The sequence below is a fragment of the Grus americana genome, chromosome 11 (assembly GCF_028858705.1).
Source record: "Grus americana isolate bGruAme1 chromosome 11, bGruAme1.mat, whole genome shotgun sequence".
Lineage (NCBI taxonomy): Eukaryota > Metazoa > Chordata > Aves > Gruiformes > Gruidae > Grus > Grus americana.
Window position 1 is genome coordinate 5,095,590 of NC_072862.1, and position 27,517 is coordinate 5,123,106.

At 48.3% G+C, this 27,517-nt stretch overlaps 2 protein-coding genes across 2 annotated transcripts; one reads left to right on the plus strand and one right to left on the minus strand.

Annotated features, from left to right (window-relative positions):
• Positions 1–3,710: 3,710 nt before the first annotated feature.
• On the plus strand, positions 3,711–11,928 carry PROK2 (prokineticin 2). Its single transcript, XM_054838353.1, has 3 exons — positions 3,711–3,873; positions 7,612–7,737; positions 11,094–11,928. Exons 1-3 carry the CDS (start codon positions 3,781–3,783, stop codon positions 11,217–11,219), a joined length of 345 nt encoding a protein of 114 aa, XP_054694328.1. The 5' UTR covers positions 3,711–3,780; the 3' UTR covers positions 11,220–11,928.
• Positions 11,929–23,094: 11,166 nt separating this feature from the next.
• On the minus strand, positions 23,095–25,702 carry GPR27 (G protein-coupled receptor 27). Its single transcript, XM_054838531.1, has one exon. The coding sequence runs from the start codon at positions 25,265–25,267 to the stop codon at positions 24,125–24,127; it is 1,143 nt and encodes a 380-aa protein (XP_054694506.1). The 5' UTR covers positions 25,268–25,702; the 3' UTR covers positions 23,095–24,124.
• Positions 25,703–27,517: the final 1,815 nt, after the last annotated feature.

Consider the following 27,517-nt stretch of genomic DNA (forward strand, 5'->3'; position numbering starts at 1 on the left):
CCACACCTTGGGTGAACTTCCACATCTAGGCTACAAATCTATACAAGTGTCTGATATAGATGAGTATATTCTTCCTGTATGAGAGTCAGCAAACTTACACTACTTTGCTGAAATCAGCAAAATTCCACTACTTACCTTGATACATAGTGTGAAAGACTAAACAAATTAAATACTGTCGATATTAAGAGAGCTTTTAGGACAAGAAGTTAATTCTCCTGTCTCACGTTATATGATTTTTCTCATTTCTTTTATGAGAAAATTGTCTTTTTAGATAGCTGATGTATTCACATTCTTAGTCTTCAAAAATCCGTAAACTCTGTAGTGCATTATCACTTGAATAGGCCAAATAATTATTTGAATGCCTACTCATAGACAGTTAGCTTTCAATAAAAATGAGGCTTTGAGAAGAACCAGAGAGAGCTACCAACGGCACTGAAAGCTAAAAATAGGTTTTTCACTTTCGGTTCTTAAGGCAGCTGAGGGCTTTTGGATGATTGTTAATGTACTGTGTCAAATCTAAAGTATCGTGATTAATTTGGAGTGGTATTTCCTAATTCTGATATTAGAGTTTTTATGGTAGAAGGAGATGTTTGGTGGATTTGTGAAGGCGATCTGAAAATGGAATTTCTTGGGTTCCCTCCTGGGGAGAAGCCTAACCCCTCCACAAACCCTAGCCAAAGCTGTGACTCCACCGAAGCTTTGCCTACAGGGTGACTACCCTGGATCCTGCTGCTGGCTGCTTTCATGTGGAAGGAAAAATTTCTGATGAGGTAGATTCATTTACACTGGGATAGCATCACAGGTGTGAGCTGGGAAAGCATCTGTGTGGAGGAATGGAGAAGATATCTGTGTTAATTGTGATAATGTGAGAGAGGGGATGGAAAGCTGCAGTAGGCTGGGTTACACACGGTGCTGTCCCTCATGTCCCCAGCCACACTCTGGACATTTCTGGTATTGTTCCAGCAAAGACAGAAAGAAATGTTACATGTTTCAGAATGAATTGGTTCAGTAGAAACCCAACGGTGCAAAACCCCCTTTTAAACTAAGAAAACTAATATGAGGCTATCCTTCAAAGTGGATCAAAAGAAATAAAAGGACTTCTGAAATTTGAGTGCATTTGTGCGATGGGCAATCTGAAGATTTACATTAAGATACTTTGTGAATTTTCACTACTTTTGTAGTTGAACAAATATCTAGGAGGTAATGACACTGAAATTCAGAGATTCACCTCCTAAACTTTCACTTTCTTTTTAACAGCAACCATTTAATTTGGTTTTATTTATTTTGCATAAAAATTTTGTAATCACCTAAAGGCCATATAGATGTGTAAGTTGTCTTACAATAGCAAACCAGTTCTAGTGCAAGTTGGTGGTAAGAATATTGGCGTTAGGGTGGACGTTAGCAAGTCTGTAGCGTACAAATCTTGCTGTACAATACTGACCTTCTGGGCTGACAACAGGCAGCCTTTCATAAATGATACCTTTTATATAAAATGGCTTTTACAAGAAATGACTGACTCAAAAAACGGCACAAAATTCTTCCCTTCCCCCTTTTTAATTCCCCTCAATTCTGTAGTGTTTTTGAAGGATCAGGAGGTTTAGAGCTGAAAATGATAATTTGATTTTTAACGTTGCGGGCACCTGGGGATTTTGAAAGTAATAATTCATGGTTTATATTAATTTTTAGTTTCTAGGATACAAATAAAAATTAAAACAAGCTAATCGCTTCACCTGGTTTAAACTGGCAATGGTTCAGGCCAGCCACGTGGGTTTACAAAAGTTAAGGATCCATCTCAGTTATTTTTAATACTTTCATATCAAAATTGGCTTATCCCAATTTGTTTTTAAAGCATCCTTGGAGTAAGGCTCTATTTACTCAGCCTGTATATTTGTCTTGAGTGCACTTTTACGAAATAGCCGTAAGTACCCAAAAAGGGCCACAATTGTAATGAAAACACCTTCAGACAGACGGAGCTCCTGAGGGGATGCCGCTAACGAATCGATTCGACAGCTCCTGACCGGGACTGAACCAAGCGGGAGCGTGCCGAGACACTCGGTGCGTTATATGCTCCCCTTCAGCTGCGCTTGAACTCGCCTCAGCCGAAGAATGAGACTGTTTGAGGACTCATGGAAATGTGGGCTCTGCAAAGGCTCAGCCTTCCTGTTTGGAAAAAGAGAATTTGAAAAATCTGAGAAAACAGGGACCTACGTGTGAGAACAGGGCACATCGAAGGCAGGGGCGGGGGGGCAGCATGGAGGGACGGGAGAGATGGAAGTGGGGAGAGAGAGGCAGGAAAAGGGACAAAAAGGGAGTTAGGAAGGAGAGGAAAGGTAAAAAGAAAGAAATATAAAGAGCTGGAAAAGTAAGGGAAAGAAAACAGAGAAGAAAAGTAGTGAGAGAGAAGCAGGGAAGGAAACACTGCATGTGTTTTACTGACTGTCACTGGGCTCGGAGGTGCCTGAGGGTAGTACCACTACTCGTTAAACCTTGGCTTGTGTTAAATTTAAGCAGTGTACATCTAACAAGAGGAGCTCACTAGGACAATCAGACCATGGCCTGGTGTTAGGGCTGGAAGGAGCTAGTGGTGCACTGCCTCCGCAATGGGGTCCCTGCTCCCCCTCCCCTTCACCCCTCCTTCCCACCATCTTCCCCCAGGATCTTTGAGGGGGGAGCCAGCCCTGCCGAAGGAGAGAGCTGGCTTCACCCTGTGCCCCTGGGTGCTGTGGGACCCGGGAGCGGGGAGAAGCGCAGGTACGAGGGGGAGCAGGAGAACATGAGTTCAAAGGGGATTTGGGCTCCAGAGCACCCTGATGCTCAGACAGGTCCACAAAGGATTAAGGTGAAAAAGTACACGAGCATTACTTTTTCACTCAGCCTTGGCACTTCTTGGGCTACGTGTAGTGAGCAGGAACCAGAGTGATTCAACTCTTCCAGGGCCTGTGGGGTAAACTTGCCCTGATGCCCCCGTGCCCCAGACAAGATGAGGTGCAGCCTGTGTGTCCCCCCATCACAGCCATGCCCACAGCACCGCCGGGGCTCAGCAGAGGCCGGACTGGGAGCTGCAGGTGGTTCCTGTTCATACAGGGGAGCAGGGGAGGAACATGGGGGCTGGGGCTGGCAGGAGAACTGCTGGATCTGCTGCAGGCCAGGGAGCTTGAGGGACACAAGTAGAGGGGACATGGGCATTGGAGCCGAGACAGGCCTCTGGGCAGGCTCCAGTGGCTGCAGGCTGCCTCTGACCCACTGTGGGATGCACTCTAACCTGCTGTGGGATCCCCCCTCACCTGCTGCAGGATCCCTCTGGACCTGCTGTGTGCTGCCCTAACCTGCTGCAGGATGTCCCCCAGCTAGCCCCCCCCCGCGACCTGCCATGGGCTGTGTCCCCCCCCAGACCTGCCGAGGGATGTGTCCCCCCCAGACCTGCTGTGGGATGCCCCCCGACCCGTGCCGGGAGGTTCCATAGACTGCCGTGGGATGTCCCCCAGACCTGCTGCGGGATGCCCCCCACCGCCGTGGGCTGCCCCCCAGCCATCCGCCGGTTGCTGCTCCCCCCCCCCCCGCCCCGCAGCCGCAGAGGCTCGTCCCGCGGCCGCGCACCTGGGCGCGGTGTGGTGCGCGCGACGGTCCGCGGCCGCGGCGCTGCCAGGGCGGGGGTGACTCACGCTGCCGCCGACGGCAGCCCCCGGCTTTATAACGGCTGGGGCGGCCGCCGCACCCGGCTCCGCTGCGCCGCGTTGCGCCCGCGGGGGAGCGCAGGGGCCGCGGCCGCGGGACGGCACCATGCGGAGCTTGCGCGGCGCTCCGCCGCCGCCGGTGCTGCTGCTGCTGCTGGCGCTGCTGCTGGCCCCGGGGCACGGCGCCGTCATCACCGGGGTGAGCGCCGCCGCACGGCACCGCGCGGGCCGGCCGGGACCGACGGCACCGACGGGACCCGCCGCGCCGGCACCGGCAGCCGGGCTGGAGCCGGGCGGGGGCGCGGCGGGAAAGCGTGCCGCGGCGGGGGCTGGGGGCTTCCACCGGGGGAGCGGGGACGGGACTGTCTTGGGGTCTGTCTGCGGTGAGTGGTAGCGGGACGTGCGGGGCCGCCCGGGATAAGTGATGCCAGGATATAGGGGAGGTCTCTCTGGGGTGAGGGATGCCCGGAGCTGGGGACCCCTCTGGGGTGAGTGCTGCCGGGGCTCGGGGGTCTGTCCGGGTTAAGTGATGCCAGGACAGAGGGGTCTCGCGTGGGGTTAGGGATGCCCGGAGCTGGGGGTCTTTCTGGAATAAGTGATAACCAGGACGGGGAAGGGAGGGCTGTGCCAGGGGATGAGAGATGCCGGGGCTTGGGGATCTGCCTGGGATAAGTGATACCAGGACGTGGGGGTCTCTCTGGGGTGAGGGATGCCCGGAGCTGAAGGTCTCTCTGGACTGGTGCCAGGACGTGGGGGGCTCTCTCGGGTGAGTGATGCCAGGATATGGGGGGGCTCTCTGCGGTGGGTGATACCAGGACTTGCGGGTCTTTGGGATGAGGGATGCCACGGTGTGGGGTCTGTCCCTCTGGGGTGAGGGATGCCTGGACTCAGCGGGGGAGAGATGTCTCCAGGCTGGTCTGTGAGTGTGCAGAGACTCCAGCTGCTTCTCCAGGGCTGGAGGCTGTCCCCTCATCCCCCCTGCCTCCATGCAGCCCCCAGCTGCCCCCAGCCCCGGGCTGCCCCCAAACCTGCCCCAGGAGGGCCCGGCTCAGGGCACCACACTGCCCGCTTGTGCACCCCGAGTTCCTCCAGTCCTACTGCTTACAGGGCAGGCACCGGTATTGCAATCATCACAAAACGCTGCTTTTTTTTTTGAGTATGACTGTGCTGCTTTTTTTCCTCAATAGCCACCCATTGCAAATGAGTCCTCTGTTGTTGTTGTTGTTTTTAGGCTTGAGATTTACTTTGGTTGTGAAAATATTTTTTTTCCAAAGACGTTATTTAACCCAAAGCGTTGCATCACTCTTAAGTAAAATGATTTTTTTTTTTTTTTTAGTGTTTGCTTTGGATTAATAACCCAGCGCTTGCATTCCTTCGAGAGCTTACATGTCTTTTGTAACCATCAGAAGTTGTACTCACAGCAGCGGATTACTCCGTGGCTGTCCAGGCTCCCCATCCGGACTCCACTGAAGTCCATGAAATAGCTCATAGGTATTTCTCTGGATGTCAGATCAGGTCCCAGGACTGATTTATTTTCAGAGCAGGGAGTGTGAAGGAATTTTTTAATATTTGAGAAGTTCAAGTTCCTTTTAAGTAGAAATACTTCCAGTAATGGAGGACCAGTTTATAAAAGTTGTGGCCGCACCTTTAAAGCGTAATTAGTCCATTAAATAAAGTAATTGTGAAGCAGTGAATAATAGATCAAGGACAAAGCAGATTCAAAAAGTAAAAATAGATTAGAACTAGAAAATACTTTATTAACTATTGCAGTGCCTTTCTGCATAAACCACTTTGATACATTTTTTGCTTCTGATGAACGGGTAAATCTCAGGCAAGAGCTGACGTAGGTGTTCTCATCCTCAGCCTCTGCTCCCGAAAGGTGTGTTTGCTTTGCAATTTAAGGACTTGATTCAAACGTTCTTCACTTCAGTGGTGGTTCATGTGCTGACTTCAGTTGGCTTTGGAGCTGGCATTTCACCTGGGACTTTTTGCTCGAGCTGAATTTTCCACAGAACTGTGTTTAAACGGGGTGCTGAAGAGAAACGTCCTTCATATTGTGTGCTGTGAACATTAGAAGTAGCAGTATGAATTACACATCGGGGATAAGGTGTTGGCAGGAGCATTTGGGTTGAATATTTTCAAAACTTGTTATACATTTTTGGAAGGGAAGCCTTAAAAGTTCTGCCAGATGTATATATGTGTGTGTGAGTTTTTAAAAGAAATTGTTCAGTGCAGTGTTTTAGATACCCTTGCTGGCTAGGATGTACTCAGACCTGTTTTTTGCTGAGTGGTACTTCACTCCAGGACCAGTCCCATGGAGATGGATGGGGTTTGAGATACAACCGAGATAAAAAGGGGGTCAGGAGCCGACTGGTGAGGAATAGCAGAGCCTGTGACTCCAGCTGAGCAGCAGGTGCTGGTGACAGCCAAAATCACCAGATCTGCAGTTTTTTGTGACTAGGGCAAAATTATTAGACCATTGGAGCACTTTTTTTTTTTTTTTTTTTTTTTTTGAGAGAGAGACAGAGGTTAGAAAGTAAACAGTATCTACCTGAAGGCTGTAGTGGTAGTTTTACGGCCATATTAGTCTTATAAGTAAATAGTCTGTGTGTTTGGGCTCACCTGTAGCATAGAACTGTCTGCTTCATTAAATATGTGTTTAGGAGTGCTAGCCGTTTGGGTTACACTATTTAGTGGCTTGACCCTAATGCACAGCTTTTTCCTAAATTACTGGCTGATCTGTAAATATGTATTTTGATCTGGCTTCTGCTGGTTGTGTAGTATTTACCCAGTAGAGTATAGTCTAATAACATTTATCATGTAAATCCCAAGGTAAGATCTGTAAGCTTTTTCCTTCAAGCAAATGTTTGTTCCGATACACAGTCTTCCCCAGAGCCGTTATAATCTTTTACGTATATTTTTACAAGTTGCCTGTTTATGTACTGCTGACCAGTGATTTTGGTCTATCATTCCTGCTGTCAGACATTAAAAGAGAAGTGAGTTAATTAAGCTTACCTTTGGGGTGTAATCAGAACCTTTAACCAATGGAATTTTTCATCGGAGAAAGGAGGTTGGCTTTTGCATTAAATTCATATAATAAACAGTCTGATAAGCTTCTGGTTACAAAATAGGCAAAAGATGTGCAGTAACCGGTTTCCAAACCCTAATATGTCAATTGCTCTTCATGGTTTCTGGTTTTTAAAACATACCCAATAGTTTGCATTGTGGTTTGTGCTCATCTAAGCTGTATTGGGTAAGTGGCTGAAATATTTCCCCCCCACCTTGCGGGGGGAATGCTACCACAGTAGCATTTTCTTAGATGTGGACACTTATGCAAAGCTTTTTCTATTACATGTTTAACATATCTTTTAGTTACATGTAATTCTAGATAACCACCACAGCATCCATATTTAAACTTCTATTTTAGCTATTTCCACTTGGACTTCTCTAATAAAACTATCATGCAGTCTGGCATTTGCAAAGGTACTCAACCATAAGATATTATCGTAAACTAGAAGGAATAGTTACTTATAAGTCTTTAAATTAATGGATAATTTCCTATCTTAGCTTATCCATAAGACAGGATTCCTGACTGTTGAGTGCCTGGGAAAGCAGAGTGGCACATGCCATGGTCCATCAGTGCTCAGACATTGGGACTGTAAATCGCTGGCAGTCCTGGATTCAGCCCTGAGCAGCTCCAAATGTGGTCGTGGCTTTAAACATCCTGGGCTCAACTCTGAAACGTGCCAGGAGCCTGTGTGTTCAGATCCATGGGAGACATAAGTATTGCAAAACAGCCTTAAATCTTGTTATTCAGCCTTAATGAGCCGTGGTAACTTGTGGGGTGTCAGAGGCAGCTCTTGAGCACCTGATCTGCCCTATTTCTGGAATAGATTTATTATTCATTTTATTTGCCTTATGCTGTATTCAACTCCAGGCCTGCGACCGAGACCAGCAGTGCGGAGGAGGGATGTGCTGTGCGGTTAGCCTCTGGATCCGCAGCCTGCGAATGTGCACACCGATGGGAAATTTGGGAGAGGAGTGCCATCCTTTGAGTCACCGAGTGAGTACGTCACCGGGGCGGTTGTGGGACCAGAGCTGGCAGGGCAGAAAAAAAGGGGAATATACTGTGCTGTATGTCACATTGCATAAAATCTATACGTGGTGAAGACGGGGAAACATCCTGTGCATTACAATACCCAGCTATTTGCATCTGTATGGAAATAGCACTGAGGTACCTACGTAAGGAAATACATTACTGTCAGAATTATGCTGAAGAGAATCTGAGGATTAAAGTACTACACACTTTCCAGATTGTTGTCTTATTAGTTTGGTGTTGCTGTTTTGCTTCATTACATGATCTGAAACAGTTCCCAAGCCCAACCCTGCCAATGCCTACCCGTGTGAGCAGGAGCATAGCGAATGCCACTGACCTCAGTGGAACCGAACAAGATCCCATCACAAGCATAAAAACGTCACCAGCCGGTGCTGGGACACCCGGTGCCTCACTGCAGCACAGTCCCTGCCATCAAACAGCAATATCCCGTTGCGCTCCAGAGGCTGAGAGCCGCTGGTGCCTTCAAAAGCCATTGGAAAGGTGTTGGCACACACTTGTACTTGAGAAAACTCACCACGGGCTCTCTTCACTTCTATTCTACCTATTCCTTTCAAATCTATATGTATGTATACATACAGACACACACGTATACATAACACTAGTTACATATTAGTGCATTATTATATGATACATTATATCATTAATATAATGATAGTAACAAATACATTTATTTAAGGATATGTAATTAAGTAGTATGAAAAAGGTTGTTTATAAATAAATTATCACAAAAGACTGAATGGGATTTTACTAAGGAGCTTGAGAACCTGGTGGTCTTCAGAGCCAGCCTCAGGGAAGAGTATGGCCCAGGAGTTGTCACTTGTGAAAAATACCAAGGCAATAAATTTAGTATGTAAATATGGAGCTAGTTAGCTGCCTCTCTCACTGCCTTATCTGATGCCTGCGTGGCTTCTGAGCTCTGTATCTACAGTTTATTTCCTCAGGTTTAGGAATCTCAAGGCTCTGTTCTATTACAGTTAAATTTTTAAATCTTTTGCTGTGATACTGGGGACCAAATTCTCTTTTTTACTATGTAAGGTAGCAGAGTTTTCTTGTAAGAGCTCTTACATTAACAGGAGTCTCAGGATAAGAGAAATTGCTATTGGGCAATAATTTATACTGTCTGATATATTTTAAGCTAATTGCTCACATAATTACAAACAGAAAAGATGCCTGTGCACCACAGACTTACAGACACAGTCACTGATGTTTATAAGCTTTATGAGGTTAATTTTAGATTTAGATTCCTCACCCCACTGCTCTTCATGACAAGCACAAAGCAAACTGATTTACTGTAGTATGTGAAATTAGGTATTTTTAAGGATGAGGAGTTTGCTCAATGGTTCCTCTCCCCTAAATACGAGGGTAAGGGGCACCTGGGAAACCAATTGCCCTCGGCACCAAAACCTTTCATCTGGCTGTAGGTCAGGTACAAAGCAGGCAACACCATGGCCGTGCCACCGCCTTGGGGACCTCCAGAGGAGCCTGGAGATAGCCTGGAGGAGATGGCTGGCAGTTGGGTTTCCACCTTCTAGTTTCCTTCTCAGCAACTAGATGGCGTTGGCTTGATGCGGTTAACAATCTCAGGTGGCACTGCAGAGGCAGGGTTTGCAGGCAGGAAGGCAGGGTTTGCAGGCAGGGCCAGGCAGGTGAGGTTTGGCAGGTCAGCAGAGCGAGCTGGCACCACAGGGGTGGCTTTGGAGCCGCTGTGCACCTTGTGCATAACCCCCACGTCTCTCCTGGGAGCTTCCTTGTTTTCTTTTCACCTACAAACTCCCATTGCCTCATGCTCATTAAAACCTGGCGCTGGGCACACGGCGTGGCAGAGCACACACTGGCTCAGCCAGCAGCGCTGGGCACGTGGGCTCTGCCTGCGCAGGCAGAAGCTGCACACCCCAGCAGAGCATCCATCCTGCAGAGCTGTCACCTGCTGCCTGTCCCCAGCTGGGTGCATTATTAAGCCACGTCTTCAGCGTGGGAGTCCCGCTGAAAGGAACGTTTCCTTGCAGCAAATGTAACGTTTTGAATAAATCACTTGAGCTGTCGGAGGGTTGAGAGGTACCTCTGAGTCAGCCTTACCAGCTCAAGGAGCTCAGATTTTGGGTTTTTCTGCAGCGCTGTGCGTGGGCACCCAAGAGGTGTGATTCCCGCAGGGAGTCCCCAGCACCCGCAGTCGGTGGCCGCTGTGCTCACGCCAGGACAGCAGGGCCATGGTGGATGGCGTGGGGAAGCCCACAGCATCTCTCGCTCTGGGGCTGCTCTTCAGCGGGTGCCCAGGGCACCACAGGCGATGTGAGCCCCCCTCCTCGCCCCCCCCTGCACCCAATGCAGTGTCACTGGAGTCAGGCAGGCCCTTGGGGTGATGCACGGGGAAACGTGTGGGACTTTGTCTCTTCAACATTCTTAAAGAGAAAATTTGCACTTGGAATATTGAAATTGCAGGCTCAAAACACCCAGAAATCTGGAAATGAGGGAATTAGGGCTGCCTGCCCTGCTGGCAGCAGTGGCTTTGTACCTCTGTGCTTCCCTCGGTGCATCCCACCGGATGGTTGGTGCACGCTGCCGGCCGGCAGCACTACAGCTCCTGGCCATGCTGTCCCACCGCGCTGTCCTCCTCGGCTCGGCTCATGTGCTGGTGGAGGCACGGCTCCTGTAAAAGACAGAGCTTGCAATCAAGTTGTTAAAGAGTGTTAGTGCATGTGCACGTCGTGGCGCAATTCAACGTAATGCAGTCCGTATGTGTGCTCCCCGCAACACAGCGTGGCTGGAGGAGGGTGGGATGAAATGAGAAGCCTCTGCCCTGTGGCGAAAAGGATCCTGCTCAAAGGGAGGTCAGGCGAGATGACTCCAGACATCCCTTCCAGCCTGAATTACCACGGGATCCTGCAGTTCCTGGGTCCCGTTATGCGGCTGCCAGGCTGTGCTGTGCCGTATGACAATGCAGGAATCGCGGCAAGCAGAAACCCCTGCACAGTAAACACCGCAAAACGTGATGCTAAAGGCCAGTGTAGTTTCACAACAGACTCCTTTATGAAACGGCAGTAAATGGAGAACATGTGTCACAGATGTAGATTTACACAGCAACATGGACTGTTAAGTTTTGCTCTTAACTGCGGCTTGACTGGGAAATGCAATGGCTTTGCCACCTGCTATCCGGCCCCTGCGCTGCAGCTCCCGGAGATCTCCTGCCATGGAGGGAGGCGGGCAGCGTTCCCCGTATCCCCGCTGTTCATCCGAATCCATCCATCCCAAGCACCATCGCCGCTGTGCTCCCTGTCCCTGATGTCTGTGCTCTTTGTCCCCAGGTTCCCTTCTCCGGGCGGCGGATGCACCACACCTGCCCGTGTCTCCCCAGCCTGGCCTGTGTACGGACTTCTCCCAGCAAATTCAAATGTTTACCGGACTTCAGAAAAGAAGATGTCTTTTTTTAGCAGGAGCTATTCTGCGCTAGAAAGAGCCCCTCGATGTGTTGTTTTTCTTGTTATTGTGACGAACAAGGTACTTGCCAGGGGAAACCCTTTACCATACCTTCCTGCCTCACCAACATTAAAACTGAAGATGAGATACTGTGCTGTCGTGGCCAAGGTTTTCAGGAGGGACTCGTGGTGGCAGATGTTTTCATTTTGGGGTGAGCGAAATGAGATTTGCTAAAGCAGCACTGCTTTCTGAGGGCAGGAGCTTAACGATTTCTGAACCGTCTCGTGGTCTTCATGGTTCCGAGTTAACCCCAGAATGAAAACATCCAAGATTATTGCCAATTTTGGAAAATTTTGGCCATGTTTTTACACTTTGGAATGCCTGAATTGAACTGAGAGTTGAATAATTGCATAGTGTGAAGCATATGATGATTGCTGAAAACTGTATTTACGTGTAACTTTATTAATATAACTGTATTTGTAAGTTAGGCGCATCTCTAGGGTAAAAGTTTAACCAATAGATGTAGTTTTTACACTTTTTAAAAGTGGCAGGTGGAACCAAAGCATTTCAATATTCAAAGCATTAAAAGATTTTGTTATTTTAGTATTCTAAGATGAGAAGAAGTTGTTGTTACTTGAGTTGGTGTAAAACTACCTGATCATCTCAAACTATGTATTAGGATGTAGTTTATATTAAAAAAGGAACCCTGAAGTTTATTGTAATGGGCTGCCTGACTTCTTGTATATGTATCAAATTTGCTGTGTAAAAATTCTGTATCAGAATAATGGCAGTATATGATTTGATTTATTTTAATATTATAACATTATTTTGTCATTGTGGTTTTCCATTTTTATTCAGTGTAATCTGTTACCACATACTCGATTCACCCAAGCTAGCAGAGCTCCTTACGGATAGCTTAGCAAAGATTATATGCTTCTGGCTGCTTTTAGGGAAACTCAGCAGTTTACAAGGTATGAACTCCTTAACCAAGCTGTAGTCTTAGACAATGGAGAACTCTTGGTGTAGCTAATATGAGAGGTTTTTCTTGGCACATGCCTCAAAGGATCAACTTTAACGCAGCAAAGATATAATTTGTGGGTTTTCTATGAAATACCGTGTAACTTCATATTTACTTGTCAGTCCCTGGAGCTGGAATTCCAATAGTTTGTGTGAGTTTCACACATTTCTTGCTCTCAGACATGCAAACATATGCTGGAACTGGGAAAGTGAAGTCATTCATCTTTCAACAATCAGTGCTTTGCTGGTAATGACGATGAGGGGTTTGAGAGAAGTTAGCACGCTTGTATTAAGGCAAACACCTGTATTACGTATAGAAGATGAGAAATGTCCCAGCGAGTTTACCAGTTACCTTCCATGGGCCCCACAGCCTTCCTGAGGAGACAGAAAGAACAAACGGGCTTGTTATTTTACCAGATCCCTGTGGATCCTGCACACATTAGAAAAATAAGTGTCTTGAGAGATGGGATTGCTTCCTCCCAACTCTGATCAGCCCAACCCCAGGGCTCTTGCTCCAATGTCTATACATTTCACTTCACCCTTTGCACTGGTGATACAGCAGCTGTGCAAGTGGCAACAGACTCAGGTCATGTAGGAAAAAAAAAAAAGGAAGTCTGAGCTGCCACCAAATGGTAATTTTATATGTGACTTGCATTAATGTGATCAGATACAAAGTGCCTGTATTAGATCGGAAGTCTTAGAAGGGCTCATCGCTAACCCAAAGGGCTGGATTGTGCTGGTGAAAGACCAGCTCATTCCAGTGCTAATGCAGTGACCTGTGAGCACCGCAGAAATTCCCATAATCTGGATTTAAAAACGAACCCCAAACCTGATGCTGCCACTGTTACTTAAGAACCCCGTGCACCCATACAGTGTGAGTCTGCAGAGGGGGAATGCACTGGGAGCCTGGGGGTTGCTTTTCTGTCCATGTCTATCAATATAAAATTAGCTCAATACCATGGACTTCAATTTACACTCAAAGGGAAAATCAAGAAGGAAAATAGAAGCAGCCCAAATGTGTATGTGTCCCATCTCTTGCTCCATTCATTTTTGCCAAAGCACATTGTTATGGGGCTCAAAACGATGAACCATACATAGCAGGAAACGCCAGTCCTGCTTCTCATCTCCCACTGGCATAAATCACTAATGACTCCACTGAAGGTAATCATCCTGGTTTATATCATGGTAAGTGAGTGGACAATTATATCTGATGACTGACTTAGACCTGCCAAACTGAACTGCTAGGAGAGTTTATCAGACAAGAGCAGAGCAACTTTGTAGTTGTAATTTGTGCCAATTAACTTGTGGGACTAGGCATTTATCTGGGTAATGAGAACAGCCCCAATTAAATGAGTTCAAAGTTCACACCATCTATAGAAGGTCGCAGTACTCATGTCCTGCAGATGCTCCTGGACAGGGCATTAGGAAGGTGCTGCTTTGAGAGAGACGTTATCCTGTACTTGTCCTCACCTTCCCTGCCGCAGCCAGTCTGCCTGCTGCCAGAGTGCGGCTGCTGGTGTAGAAGAGCTTAAAGGCAAAACCTCACTGTCCCACATCCCCACTGTATTCACTTGGTAATCATTATTATGGTTCCCCCTTTAGTAATTTAATTCTCAGTAATTGATGCTCACAATAAAGGTTAGTTGATTTGAGAGATCATTTTGGAAGGATGATTAAGCTTTTGCATCCCAATTCTTCCCGCAACTCTGTCCTAATCAATTATCTTTTCTCCCATCCCAGGGGAGATGTCCTAACCCAGGCAAACCTGCAAAGTCCCTTTAATTTCTTTCTGCAGTGGAAGGGGTGGAGGGGAAACCCTTTACCTTTGCTTTACAGTGATAACAGGTAAACCGGTGACCGAAAGAAGTATTTCCAAACGTCAATGGCCATGCATACTCCTCTGCTTTTCCCTTGAACCAGCCTTTGACTTGAGGGGCACAGCAAACCTGACTCAACATGACTGATGGAAACGGTGGCCAGCCTCGAGCCAACTCTGCCATGAAAGGTTTTCTACAGTTCCCCCCCACTCAGCATCACGCTGGCAATAATCCCGGGCCAGCAACAGCCTCCTCACCTGCCTGGGAGGAAGGGAAGGGGCAGGTGCTTGTAGGAGAAGTCAGACAAGAAAGGAGAACAAAACCCACGCAGCCCAGGAAACACCTTGCTGAAAGGGAGAAGTCTCATTCTCCGGTACACATAACTTGTTGAGAGACAGCCTGCTTTAAACACTTTCTTTTATTCACTCCACTTAGGAGTGCTGTGCCAATATTTGCTTTAATTTTATTAATATTGAAGAAATATTATTAATTATTAATAGAGATGAGTGCATTAATTTTTAATATATTAATATTGATATTACAGATATGCTATAGAATAATGATGATATCACACCAAAGTTTAGGCATTTCCATGTTTATTACCAGATTTTGGGTTAACAGAGAGTTATTTCAGGAAAGGGCAGCACCACATATAATGAGTTGCTACCTTGATTTGATTACATGCTTATCAGGAAAGGTGAGGCAAGGTGTTTTGGGTTTGCAGGTGCACAGCTGGCTGAGCAAGCACACATACATAAGCCTGGGGAGGGCTGGAGGGAAAGCTCTGCTGCTGAGCAGGAGAAAACCCAGCTGAAACTCAGCCTCATCTGCATCCTCTTGCCCACAATTCCCCTTAAGAAATTTTGTCATTAACAAACAAAAAAAAAAAGTTACAAAGTCTTTGAGTGAGGGGGCTGACAGAAAATAAATTCTCCTGGTTGTGTGGCAAATGGGACTCAGATCTGTGCGGGTGCTGACCTGAGAGACAGGTCACCCTAACCACAACCCTGGTTTTCTAGGAGGAGTAGCTGAAGTGAGGCTGGTTGCTACAAGGCTGAAGAGTGTCTTGGTGGTTGAGAGAACAGTATGGAGCAATGTGTACCTGTATAGAAAGGTTTTAAGGTAAGAGACAAAATTAGAGTTGCTTTTATTCCTTTGTAGGTGGGCTGGAAACTTTAGTCTTGTTATCCTAAAGTTCTGGTGTGTTAAAGATCTTCTAGCATACCTTGTCAGGAGGAACTTTGCTAATTTGCATTAATGGTATAATGCACCATAATTATATATGATAACAGCAAGTATGACCACAGATTGAGGTCCTCACTCATGCCTTCCCCCCCCCCCCCAGTAGCTCTCTGATTTGTTATTACTGCACAGATGGATATTCCAAAGAAACAGAAGGTGCTAAGAATCCCTTGATTTAAACAAGATGTCTCAGGAATTTGATCTTGACAATGTGTAACATGTTTTCCAGAAGGAATTAAAAAATTGCAGGAAGAGAAGAGACTGTGCAAATACAAGAGGATTTTAATAATAACAAAATCAATGTGCCTTTCTCTATTACATAGATATGAAATGCCAAACCAGTGGGGGTACAGCTGTTAGACTAATCAATAATTCTGAGCACAGGAATGGAGATGAGTTTAATGCACATCAAACGTACAGCAAATCACTTATCATTTTTCAAGGAGAGTCCTGAGTGCGTGCAGACTCAGCCCAATGCAGTAGGACACAATGCAATGACTTAGCAGGGCACGTTCCCCAGTATAATCCATCCACCTCAGAGGATGGTGGTAGCCTTTGGGCCGCTCTGCCTGGTCATTAGGGCTGGGAAAGGCTGAACGTGAAGGGCTGAAGCTGAGTAAGCCTTGTGCACTGAAGGGAGGGCAGATGGGAGCGTGTTTCATGGCAAGGAATACAGCACAGGGTAACAGCAAAGTGTGCAGGAAAGGAGGGATGAGCAGTATAACCATATAGCACACTTGTAAACACCCTCATGACAGGGGTTTCCCAAAGGTCTGTGCATAAGACAGCTTAGTACAGGGCAAAAAAAGAATGCATGCACCACGTAAAAATGATAGTGAGTATTCTCTGCAAACCCCAATTTGCCTGGAAAGCTGGGTATGTGTTAAGACACCAGATACCAGTGTGCTACTGGCACGTCTCTGTCCCCAGGAGGTTAGAAGTCTCACAGACCAGAAAAAGCACGTGTCTGCGCTGTACCCACACTGCTGCAGCCTGAGCTATCCTGGGATGCGTAACTGCCCCGGCGGTGTGGGAAGGAGGGACCCCAGCTGTGTCCCTGCCAGCGCCCCGCAGATGCAAGCGCAGGGGCTCCGTGGGGCTCTGTGCTGCACTGCGTGGGCAGCGTGTCTCTTCCCAGGCCGGGAATCCCATCCAGGCCTCCAGAAACCCAGCACCGTGCCTCCGCCGCAGCATCGCAACACGTGGAAGGGATTAAATCTGGTTTTAAATGTAATGCGGCTTTGTAAATCCCAAGGCTGTAACACAGTTCAGAAGCAGACTGAAAATATGGCCTGTTTCCAGCCAAGTGAGTCAGGCTGGGCCTTCTTTATTTACTTTTTCTCTTGTACATGTGAGCGCACTCATGTCACTTCATGCAGACGTTTGCTGGCTCTTTCAGCGCGAATGGGCAGCCACAGCTCTTGCTGCAAAGGGTTCACAAACCAACAAAGCTGCTATTAATTCCAGGGAGTGCAAAGCTGGGCCCACCCTTTACTTACTCCTCTGGGCTATGCTACAGCCCAGGCAGCAGAGCACATCTCTAACCGCTTTCATGGGACCTGCCAGAACGGCCAGCTCAGGGAGAGGCGCTGGCGAGGCAGCTGCAAGCATGCTCGCTCTTTCCAAAAATTTCACCTCATCCTGTCAAATTAGTAGATTTTTCTTTTTTCCTCCCCAGTTTCTTTTCTCACATGGGTGAAAGCTTGATAGGAAGGTCCCCCACCCCTTCAAATTCAATGGCAAAACTTCCTGACTGTAGTGGCGTCATAATTTCACCTCCCTCCCCACCCTGGTTTCATTAAACTCCCCAAAGTCACTAACAAACCTTTGACACGTTGCAACAGAGCCTTCAACTGTTTGGATTTGCTTTACATCAGCACTTATGCTCAGACAGATATTGCACAAACGGAGAGTAAGAAAAATTCTGTCTGGCTGAGAGTTTAGGATCTTGGGAGGGGGCAAAAATAGTGTTGAGATGTCCATCCCCACCAGCAGTACTGCGGGCAGGTCCTGCAGAGCCTGGTTTCTGCAGCATCCTTCATCGCCCTGCTGGGAAGCACTCTGGTGATGCTCAGCCTAAACGTGTCCCTCCTTGCTTTCACACCGTGGCTCCAAGCTATACCTCTGCCCGCGATTCTGCTGGCTCCTTGGCTCGGGTGCCCACGTTCTCCCCCTTTAGTCACACTGCAGCTTGGCTGAACATATTGCACGTTCATCCGCCTTCCTCCACACCCAGATGTCTTCTGCAGCTCTGCTGGAGCTCACTCCCTGGGGCAGCTCGGCCCCGCGGGCACCTAGAGCTGGTCCCTCTGCCCGGGGGCTGCTGCAGCCCCTTGGCACCTAAGGTACCGACACCCCTCTGCCTTCTTCCTCGGCGCAGTGTGCTGGGGGACCTGCCGTGTACGGTGCGTGTGCAAGGCCTAATGAGGGGGGGAAAGAAAAGGAAAAAGCCCAGTTGATTTACTCGACTATCAAGCTACTCAACTGCTTCCTTTCCATCACCCTCCTGCAAGCACTCGCTGACAGATGGGGACAGATTGAGTGGTTCGATGGAGTGAGGTAATATTCTGCTAAATCATTCCTCTTTCTCTCACTGTCAGAAAGCACCCAGACTTCAGCCCTTCATTCTGAATCTTCCTGTGTTTCCTTCTGTGGATTTTTTTTAATAACAAAGCCATTTTAGCTCTACCTCTGCTAAAATTTCTGAGAAGCAAGCACTGGTATTTATAAGGTATGATAAAATGGGTGTTGTAAAACAGTTAGCAAAAGGAAAGAGTGAATCATTGTGAGACAGAAAGGGTTCTGGTGCTGTTTAGTGGTGTTTCTGATTGCTTTCTTGCCCTGCGTGCTCGGGCTGAGACCCAGACCCCGGTGCAGGGACCCCGGCTGGGCAGGCAGCAGGCTCCCGGGCAGGTGTGCCGTGGGCAGGCGCGCAGGCTCACGCTGCTCGTCTCACAGATGGAGGATCCATTTTTTCCCTGGATGATTTGTTCCAATGGTTAATCATCCTCACACAAACACCGGATTTTATTTTTTTTTTTAATGACACACCAGTAAATAACATTCAGAAACTTTAGGACAGGCTTTCTGTTCACCGGGCAGTCTCTTGATTTCTGCCTACTCTATTAGAGTTGTGATGACTGCCTAAAATTAACCAGGACTTCACAGCTTCCTCTTGCCCTTGCAAGACTAGCTTTGAACTTGAAAGCCTCCTACACAAAGTGCTCTGCGCTATCAACCTGGTCACGGCAGAGGTGAAAAATATGGGACTGAAGAAAGTGGCTTTCTGATAAATACATCCACAGTACAACCATGCATGACTCACAAGATCAAAGACAGAGTGCAAGTACTGAGGTCATTAAACATGAATAGAAATATAGAAATGCAACAGCTTGCATTAAAGGCTTAGCTTGACTTTAAAGTTAAGTGATGAAAGCTTATGTAGTCAGCAATTGTTCACCCGTGATAATGCTCTGCTCTTGCCATCAGTAGTTCTGTGCTTTACAAAGGTGAGTAAGAATAATTAATCATTTTTCTGACAAAGTACCGAGGTGTGGGGCAGTTAAAGTGAAAACGGGCTCAGAGATGCCCAGCATCATCAGCTTTAGGGAAAATCAGAGCGCCGCAGACATCAGGCCTGTTGGAAATTCCGCTCTTGGTCACCAGTTCTACAACCGATGGATGAGTAATGATTTACCCCACACAAGGTCCTTCATGAATAGCAGGGCATCAGAAGTCACCAGCATAAAAGGAGGTTTGGGGTAAGACTTCCATTGGCACAGCCCCAGCCCAGCACGACTCTGTACCAGCTTTTAAGAGACTATCTTCACTGACGGTGTTTCTCTGACGGCTCCATTTCTTCGAGATGTCGTATATTTTATAATATTCTGAAGCTTAAGAACACCATAGCATGGGAGATGCCTCCTGCTTCATATCACAATAGAGTTAATTGTAGCCTGTGCAGTGTTTCGAGCAACTATAAAGGAAGCTGTGCTAAAATTAAGGATTACAGGGGACCTCTATTAGAAAACAGCCCCCCTGCCATCTTTCTAATAATTTTTTGATTTGCAGCATAACTATCTAATAAGGTTTCTGGGGTATTCCAATACTGCACAGAATCATCTAATCTGCAGCCTAAGTTAATGAAGTGCCTTGAGATACTTAAGGTTGCATTCTGCCACTATGTGGCTGTTACTCTGTCCGGAGCCACTTCTCTCGGGGTGGTTTGTTGGCAATTCTGAGCAAGTGCAGGTGCTACAAAGGAGCAAGGCAACTGTGCTTAACCATGTGGGGCAAGTGGCAGAGGTCCAGCCAAACTCCAGGCATCCTTTGCTGGGAAGGGAAGGAAAATGCCAGCTTTGCTCTCCTCTGAGCTCAGCACAACATGTCCCAGGGCAGTCCCACAGCATATGGCAGAGCAGCCTTCTGGAGGTGTAGCTGTATCGCATCCAGGTAGAGCCCCAGGAAAGAATTGTTGCTATCAGACTAAGCCAAATTCCTGCCCTTTCCTCAAGGCTACTGGCTTTGCGCTATTCTGGAAGGCTGCTTTGTCTCCCCTGGTGCAGACCTGTTACTGGAAAAGCAAATGATGACAGCTTGCAGGCTATGCAATCCCCCCGCTCATCCTCCACCTCTAGCATGACCACTGCATGAGACCTTTACCCAACAAGATAATTTGGCTGGGGCCAAATATTTCAGCGTCTTTCTATCAAACTCTTTCCAAATCTAACAGCAGAGCTAGAAGCACCCCACAGTACTCCAGGCGTTGAGTGTGGTAAATCAGAGATCGCCACAGCCACTACTTGTTGAAATTTCAAACCAGTGTCATTTTTCAGGCTGGCCTGGTATTTAAGTTTATGCTAAAAAACCTCCATTGACTTCAAGATTTTGACTGGGAATGTTTGCAAGGAATGTGTTAAATACCTGGTGAGTGAGTGAAGATGCCAGCAGCAATCAAGATTTTTCCAGAGCTGCTCTCAGTGCAACTGCAATTCTTCACCACAGATATGCAAAGGCAAGCGCGGTGTGACCTCTGAGCCAGACTGCGGAGAATCTCTGGGAGAGATGATGTTGGTATTTCCTGTGATACTCAGCACTCGTGCTGCCCAGAATATGGAAAACTATCATACATCTGCCTGGAGGAGTATAGAGAAGACTCAATCTATATTCTGGTCAAGTACAGGTAGATGGAAGAGCTGGGAGAGCCCCACTGCCGTGCAGCTCACCGAACCCTCCAAGTACTTTGCCTTTTGGTCAGTGGCGATGGGGAGAGGGGTTCAGACCAGCTGAGTTTTCACAAGCGAGCCCAGGACTTGCACAACAAGCTGCAATAGCTTCTCACGTGGACGTGGGAGGTAATTCTTGACACCCAGCTCCCACCGAGTCTCAGCCATTAGCACTTCTGAGCGAGACCAGCAGCACTCTGGTTGTTGGATGGGCAGCTGGGGGCACAGAGGCTTACAGCCGCTCCTCACAGGTCCCAACAGCATCAGGGATGGCTCCCTGTGCTCAGCCCATTCTCTTAACATTATTTGTCTACTTTTGTTATCCAGAGCAGGTTTTCATCCTCTCTGACACCCCTTCTCTGATCTTGGTCAAAGCATTTAATCTCCGTGACCCACTTTCCCCATATGCGGACTAAAGGATGCTGTGAGAACGTGTTAATACTGTGCTTTGGACATGCTATTTTTTTGCAACTTTCTTATCTTTTCTCAGTTTTCAGAAGGAATATTTATCCTCTGGTGTCTCTCCAGCCCTTTCTGTTTTTTCATACTTTCTTGGGACACTCTCAGCCAGCAGGACAGACTTGCAAAGTGGTGTTTGTTGGTGGGCCGGCACCGAGTACTGTTTCATTTTCTGCCATGTGTCTGTCCTTGATATTTAGTTTGACATTTTCTGGAATGAAGCCCTGTTGTACAACACCCATCTAAACCACAAATTAAAGCTACTGGAGTTCCTTCTCTTTTGTACCAGTGTGGCCAGTATCATAATCTGCCTGATATTACAAGAACCTAAAATATAAAATTAACTTCAAACAGTGCCCTCAGAGTACGTCAGAAGTTCTGAGACAGCCCTGGAAGCTACGTGCAAGCAAAAGGCATGGTATACAGATAACCCTTTTAAACTTTTTTGTGTCCTTTTGCTGTAGCAAGGTCCTGTCTGGTGGCCACTGATGGGTGACAGCAAAGCATCCGTTATCTTCAGTGGGTAAGAACCAGACTCGCCCATCTAACGAGGGCATCTCTGAGATGGGGGGTGCCCATGCACAGAGATAGGCATTCAATACAGCAGTGCAGCTTGATAAGCGAAGTTTAAATGAAACCATCAGGTCACCCAAAGGTGATTTTTCATCCCCTGCATATACGATTGACTATACAACTTGTGCTTAATTTTTCTAGAAGTGAAAAATCTGGTCCTTGCAGCTTTTAAGGAGGTTTTAAAATAACTATTCGCCCATCTCTGTGGTTTAAATAGAATCATAACCATACTACTTATAGCCTAGAGGAGAGCTAGGATGCCAAAATATCAGGCATTTTTAATACAGTAAGAGAAAGAAAACATTGGCTTTGGTAGCAGCAGGAGCAGGAAAAAGAAGGCAAGATTTGAGTTAGAGATCAAAGTTCTAGGTCCCTACAGAGGAAGTTTCTTAAGTTTTAAGGAAACATGATTCTGTAAAAGTTGGGACCCCACTGAAAAGACCTAAAACAGTCATATAAGGTATACTTGGAATAGAACTCCCAGTAACAGCATCGATACCTTGCCCCCAAGTCTTTCTAACACGACTCTACCCAATTAGTCACCAAGATTCACTACCAATAATCTGATATTCCAGGATGAAAATCTAATTAGCACAGATAACCAACTTCTGCTGTGATCTGAAGTTCTCGACAGCTTTCCTTCTGTACCCAGATGCATTTTCAAACAGCTTTGGAAATGATCATTAAGTCTCATTTTGTTTTCCAGATACTCCATCCACAGTTATATTTCTTAGCCCAGCTCTGGCAGCATGAAGACAGCTCCATCTTCCTCCTGCCTACCTTCTCTGCAGCTATACCGAAAGCTCAAACTGCAAACCTCTCAGCACGCACTTTGAGAAATGTTGCCTCTCTGGTGTTCAAATCTGAGTTGGGGTGGAAAGCAAGACATAAAACCAAACCAGAACCCTCCCCTAGTTTCATTCTCTGCCTAAATCTGGAGCTGCCACCTTAGCCCTCTTCTGATCTGTCACAGGTCTCTCTTCTGCGCTCACTTCACAGTCAGGACAACTATTTCTCAGTTGATGTCTAACAACTTCGGACTACTCCCTGCAGAAACACTCTCAAAGATGCAGATTTCTTCATGGAAATGGAGCTTATCTCTATCATTTTGTGTGCGACTTGCTCCAGCGCTGCAATGATCAATGTTTGTTAAAAGTTATGTGATAGATCAGAAAGTGTGCGTGTCAGGGACAGCCACCTCTGAGATGGCTAAAACGTTGTGTCAGAATCCTGCCATCAGCCTGCCGGTTAAGAGAGTAAGTTTTTGTAGAACAATAAAGCAGGTTAAAATGCCAGGCTTAGTAAGTGTAAATTACCCATTAAGAATATAGTTTACAAATGAGTACAGTATTAACCAAACCACCATGTTAAAAACCGGTTTTGCCAACTAAAATTAGCAATCTACAATTATGCACTCTTTTCTGTCATTAATGGAGAGGTGATTAGCTAAAGCAGAAATTTAGTTTCAGTAGACACACAGAATTGTGCTATTTAAACCTGTTGCCCATCATGAACTTAAGTCTCCTTAAAAATAGCTTTAGTCACTTTTATTGGTATAAACACCTAAATTGAGATCTAACAGCAAATAAGGATTGTGCTTGTCCATAATAACCTCAGCTGTGAAATCTGTTTGGACACAAGACATACAACCTTCCACATACACAAGTTATTTGTCAGCAAAGCAGAATGCTGCCATTCTGAAACAATTACATACAGTAAAGGTTTTCAATATTTTATTAAAGAAAACAGTCAAAATGTACAAGTATTACCCAGGTTTGTAGATAACTTCCTATAAAGGCAGTAAAATATGAATTTCAATCTAGGCTTTAAAAACTGCTATAGTTGATTATTTTTAAAGTTGATATTTTAAAATCACATTTCACAAATAGTTCTGAAATATTACCAAATGAATAGTGCAACAAGAAAATTGAAATTAGTTCTACACTGTTTGCATGTCAAGCAAAAGTTATAAGTAACTGCTTCAAATACTCAAACCATTTGAGAATGAATGAACCCAACAGCTCCCACCAAGAACTGACTTCCGACCACATTAGGAATGTCCTCTTCTTGTTCTTCACTTAAAATCAAATAATAATAAAACAACACCTCTTGAGGTCATCAAAAATAACTTTAGTATAAAATTGTCTTGGCCCTTATCAAATATTACATGAGTAAAATTGTTAAGCCTTTATCAAAACAGACAGGAATAGGAAAACAAAAAAAAATGTCATGGCCTTAATCCATATCTGTTGGAATCATATCTAGAAACGTTAGAAGCGAGACCAGAAACTTGGAGCCCTGTTTTGTTTTTAAAAACCACACAATCACAAAGAAAAACAGCTTCTTACTGCCTAAGGTTTGGGTGTGTTCTGCTCAAGTACCTGTTCCATAGACAGCAACCTTTTATGTTCTGAAGAGAGCATACGCAAAATATAGAAAAATAAATAAAATAGCTTCTTACAGCCTAAGGTTTGGGTGCTGGGTGATGGTTTAGTATGTCCCCCACAGGTCACACACTCTTGAGATCATATGCAGAAACATGGAAAATTATATCCATCTTTCTTTTTTAGAAAGAGAAAAGCCCCCCTACATCCCAAAGCTCTTGAGATCGCAAAGGATGGTGCCCTGGGTGCTCTGGATGCTTTGGCAGCATGGGAAGTGGGCTCGGAGACAGACCCTGAGCTCCTTGTTGAAGATGAAGCAGAGGATGGGGTTGACCCCTGCCTGGGCAAACGTCATCCAGACAGAGGTGGTCAGGTAGACCTGGGGGATGGAGCTGGCCTTAATGAAGACCCGCAGGTAGCAGGCCACAATGTAGGGGGACCAGAGGAGCAGGAAGAGCAAGGTGATCATGTAGAACATCTTGCAGAGCCTTTTCTCCATCTTAAACTCCTCCAGCACCAGCAGCCTCTTGATCTGGCTGTGGGTGGCCTGCCTTATGCCCACGAGGGTGGGTGGCGTGGGCCCCCTGCCAAAGCCAGCCGTCCAGTTCGCAGCTGCTTGGCCGGTGGCTCCCGGCCCATGGAAGGTCCAGTTCTGGCTGATGGCCGGTACCAGCTGGGCCGGCTTCATCTTGCGGTGGCCGTGGATGAAGAAGAGCAGCTTGATGTAGACCAGGTGGGTGGCGGCAATGACGGCTGCCAGCATGAGCATGAAGCCCAGCGTGTCGTTGGCCTTGACATAGCGGTGCTCAAAGATGCACTGCTCCTCCTCCCGGATGAACTTGTAGGTGCCCACGTCGAACACGGGGGGGAAGGCCATGGCCATGGAGAGGGTCCACACCATGCACACCACAGCCAGGCAGGTCCAGCCCGTCATGCGCTTGGCGTAGAAGCGGTGGTGGGCAATGGCCATGTAGCGTGTGACCCCCACGCAGAAGAGCAGGAAGGCAGCGTGGAAGCAGAAGAGCACAGCCAGGAAGGCCAGCACCTTGCAGCTGAGGGGCCCGTGGGGCCAGGCGGCCCCGCTGCGCACCGACAGCATGACGAAGGGGAAGCAGGCCAGCGAGCGGAGCCCGTCGGCCAGGCAGAGGTCCAGCAGCAGGTAGTACGGGGCACGGTGCAGGTGCCGGTCCTTGAGGATGAGCCAGGCGAAGAGCACGTTGCCCGCCAGGCTCACGCAGAGGATCAAGCCCAGGGTGGCCAGCTTCAGCCCGGAGGCGCTCAGCAGGCCGCCGGCGCTGGGCAGGTGCGGGCTGCTGCTGCTCCCCAGCTCGCTGCTGTTCGCCATCGGATCCTTCCTCCTCCTCCTCCTCGGCGGCGCCGCGCAGGCAGGGCCGGGGTCTCAGCGTCGCGGCAGCGCGCCGGGGCCGAGGGCCGCGCCGCCCGGCGCCCCCATGCCCGCCGCCGCCGTCCTGCCGCCGCCGCCAACGCCGCCGCCGCCACCCCGGCCGCTCCGGCGACGCGGGGCGCTGCCGCCACGCTCCCCGCGGGCCATGCGGCTCCCCCGCCCCGCGGCCGCGCTAGGGCCGCGCCCGGCGCCGCCGCCGCCCCATGGGGATGGGGGATACGCTGCGGGGGGGGGGGGGGGCGAGGCGCGGAGCGGCGCGGAGCCACCCCCTTACCGCCGGCGAGCTGCTCCTCCGCGCCGGGCGAGGGGCCGGCCGAGCCTGCGCACAGCGGCAGCGGCTCTGCCCAGCTCCCGCCGAGGACAATGGGGTAAATCCCCCTCCCTCCTTCCCTCCTTCTTCCCTTCCCTCCTCCTTCCCTCCGCCCTGCCTCCGCCCCCCGCGCAGCCCGGCCCCTGCGGAGCGCGGGGCTGAGTCACCCGCGCAGCGGCGCGGAGCGGCGCGGAGGTCCCGCTGCCGCAGCGGGGCTGGGCTGGGAGCGGCGCGGAGGTCCCGCTGCCGCAGCGGGGCTGGGAGCGGAGCGGAGCCGCCCGCAGCGGGGGACCCCGCCGGCGCCGCGGGGCGGAGCGGGGGGGACGCAGCGGCGGGGCTGGGCGCCGAGGTGGGGGTCGGAGGCATCCGGGGGTAGCGCGGGCATCCCTGCGGCGGGGCGGGGTGGGATGTCCGGCCACTGCTGCTGTCCCGCTGCGGTGTGGCCACCGAGAGCCCCCACGTCCTCGTCTGGGGCGGAGTGGCGAAGCCTATGCAGCCGATGTGTCTGTGTGCGTGACCCAGGTGTGTATATGCCTGTCTACACACGTATTGATACCTACTGCGCATACATATTGATCCAGTACACCCATACATTAGTCTCATACCTGTGTCACGTTCACCAATGTGCTTTTGCTAGATTTAGCCATACTAAATAGTCATTTAACTCTCTCTGCAGGCAGGGGAGGCGAGTCCAGTAGCGCCTGTTGCAACGGAGCATCCGGGCGCCCTGTCCCTTGCTGGGCAGGGAGGTTTGCAGGGTGACACGGTTTGCAGCAAGCTCACATGGCAAACGTTTCAGTGTGAACATCAAGGCACAACTGCTTCTGCAAGTCAGGAGCCCGACACTTGGGGTCTGACTGGGGTGCCTAAGGTGGCAGAAGGGGAGAGGACATGGCAAAATGTCCACGTTGATGCTTTCTGTGTTTCTGTGTTGTCCGAGGGCTTACCAGCTCCCAGGCTCAGTCACATGGAGCCCGTGGAGGGCTGGGCAGGTGTCTGTGAGCTGGGTAAAACACCTTTGGTCTAATTAGCACAGAGCTTCTGCTGATGCACTCGAACTGTTGGTGCGGGTTTTTAACGGGCAGTTTAATTAATGTAGGCTAACGAGATGCACATCCTTGTCCTCTCTTTCCCACTTTACCATCCTTGTGAATGTAGGGCAAGGCCTCTCTGTGCGCCTTGTAAGGCACGCACCACCCCGCGGCCCTGGGCTCGCTGGAGATGCTAATGCAATTATCGTACTATTACTGAGTTTCCTTCATGGCCTCTTGTGAAGGACATGTCTGAAATCCTTTTTGAGCATTCTATTAAAAGCCATCAGTAAATTCAGCGTTATTCCAGAAACGATATCAATTAAATCGTCTGCATCAGCCCCAAAAGCAGATGTCGGTGGAGCAGCTTTTAAGCGGATCTTTCTGGCTGGTTTCAGAAAGTCTCCCTGCATCTGACGGGGGGCCAGGTACTGACCTCGATCGAGCCACCAGCCATCCAGAGCATCTCTGCTGAACTCCTGGCATTTAAACAATGGTAGAACCAAAAACAGACTTTGGCCCAAAGGTACGTTGAGGGCAATCAGGACTTTATTTGCTCATGGGTCTGGTTTGTATCTTTTATTTATTGCTAGCATTAGGAAAGCAAAGAAATCCAGAGAGGGAAAAAAATAAAAGTGGCAGATAATTGAGGCTGCTTTTTGCTTCCTACCAGTACATCTGAGCTGTTTTCAGTTGTTAGGTTTCTCATTTGCGCTGAAGTTTTACTGTGACAGAGAATTGCCCACGGGTTGTTCAGTGTTTTGTGCAATTTTCAAGGCATTTCTCACATTTCGTGCAGTGACTTGAGCACTGGGTGCACGGTGCCCCCTCGGCGGCACCGGCGTCAGG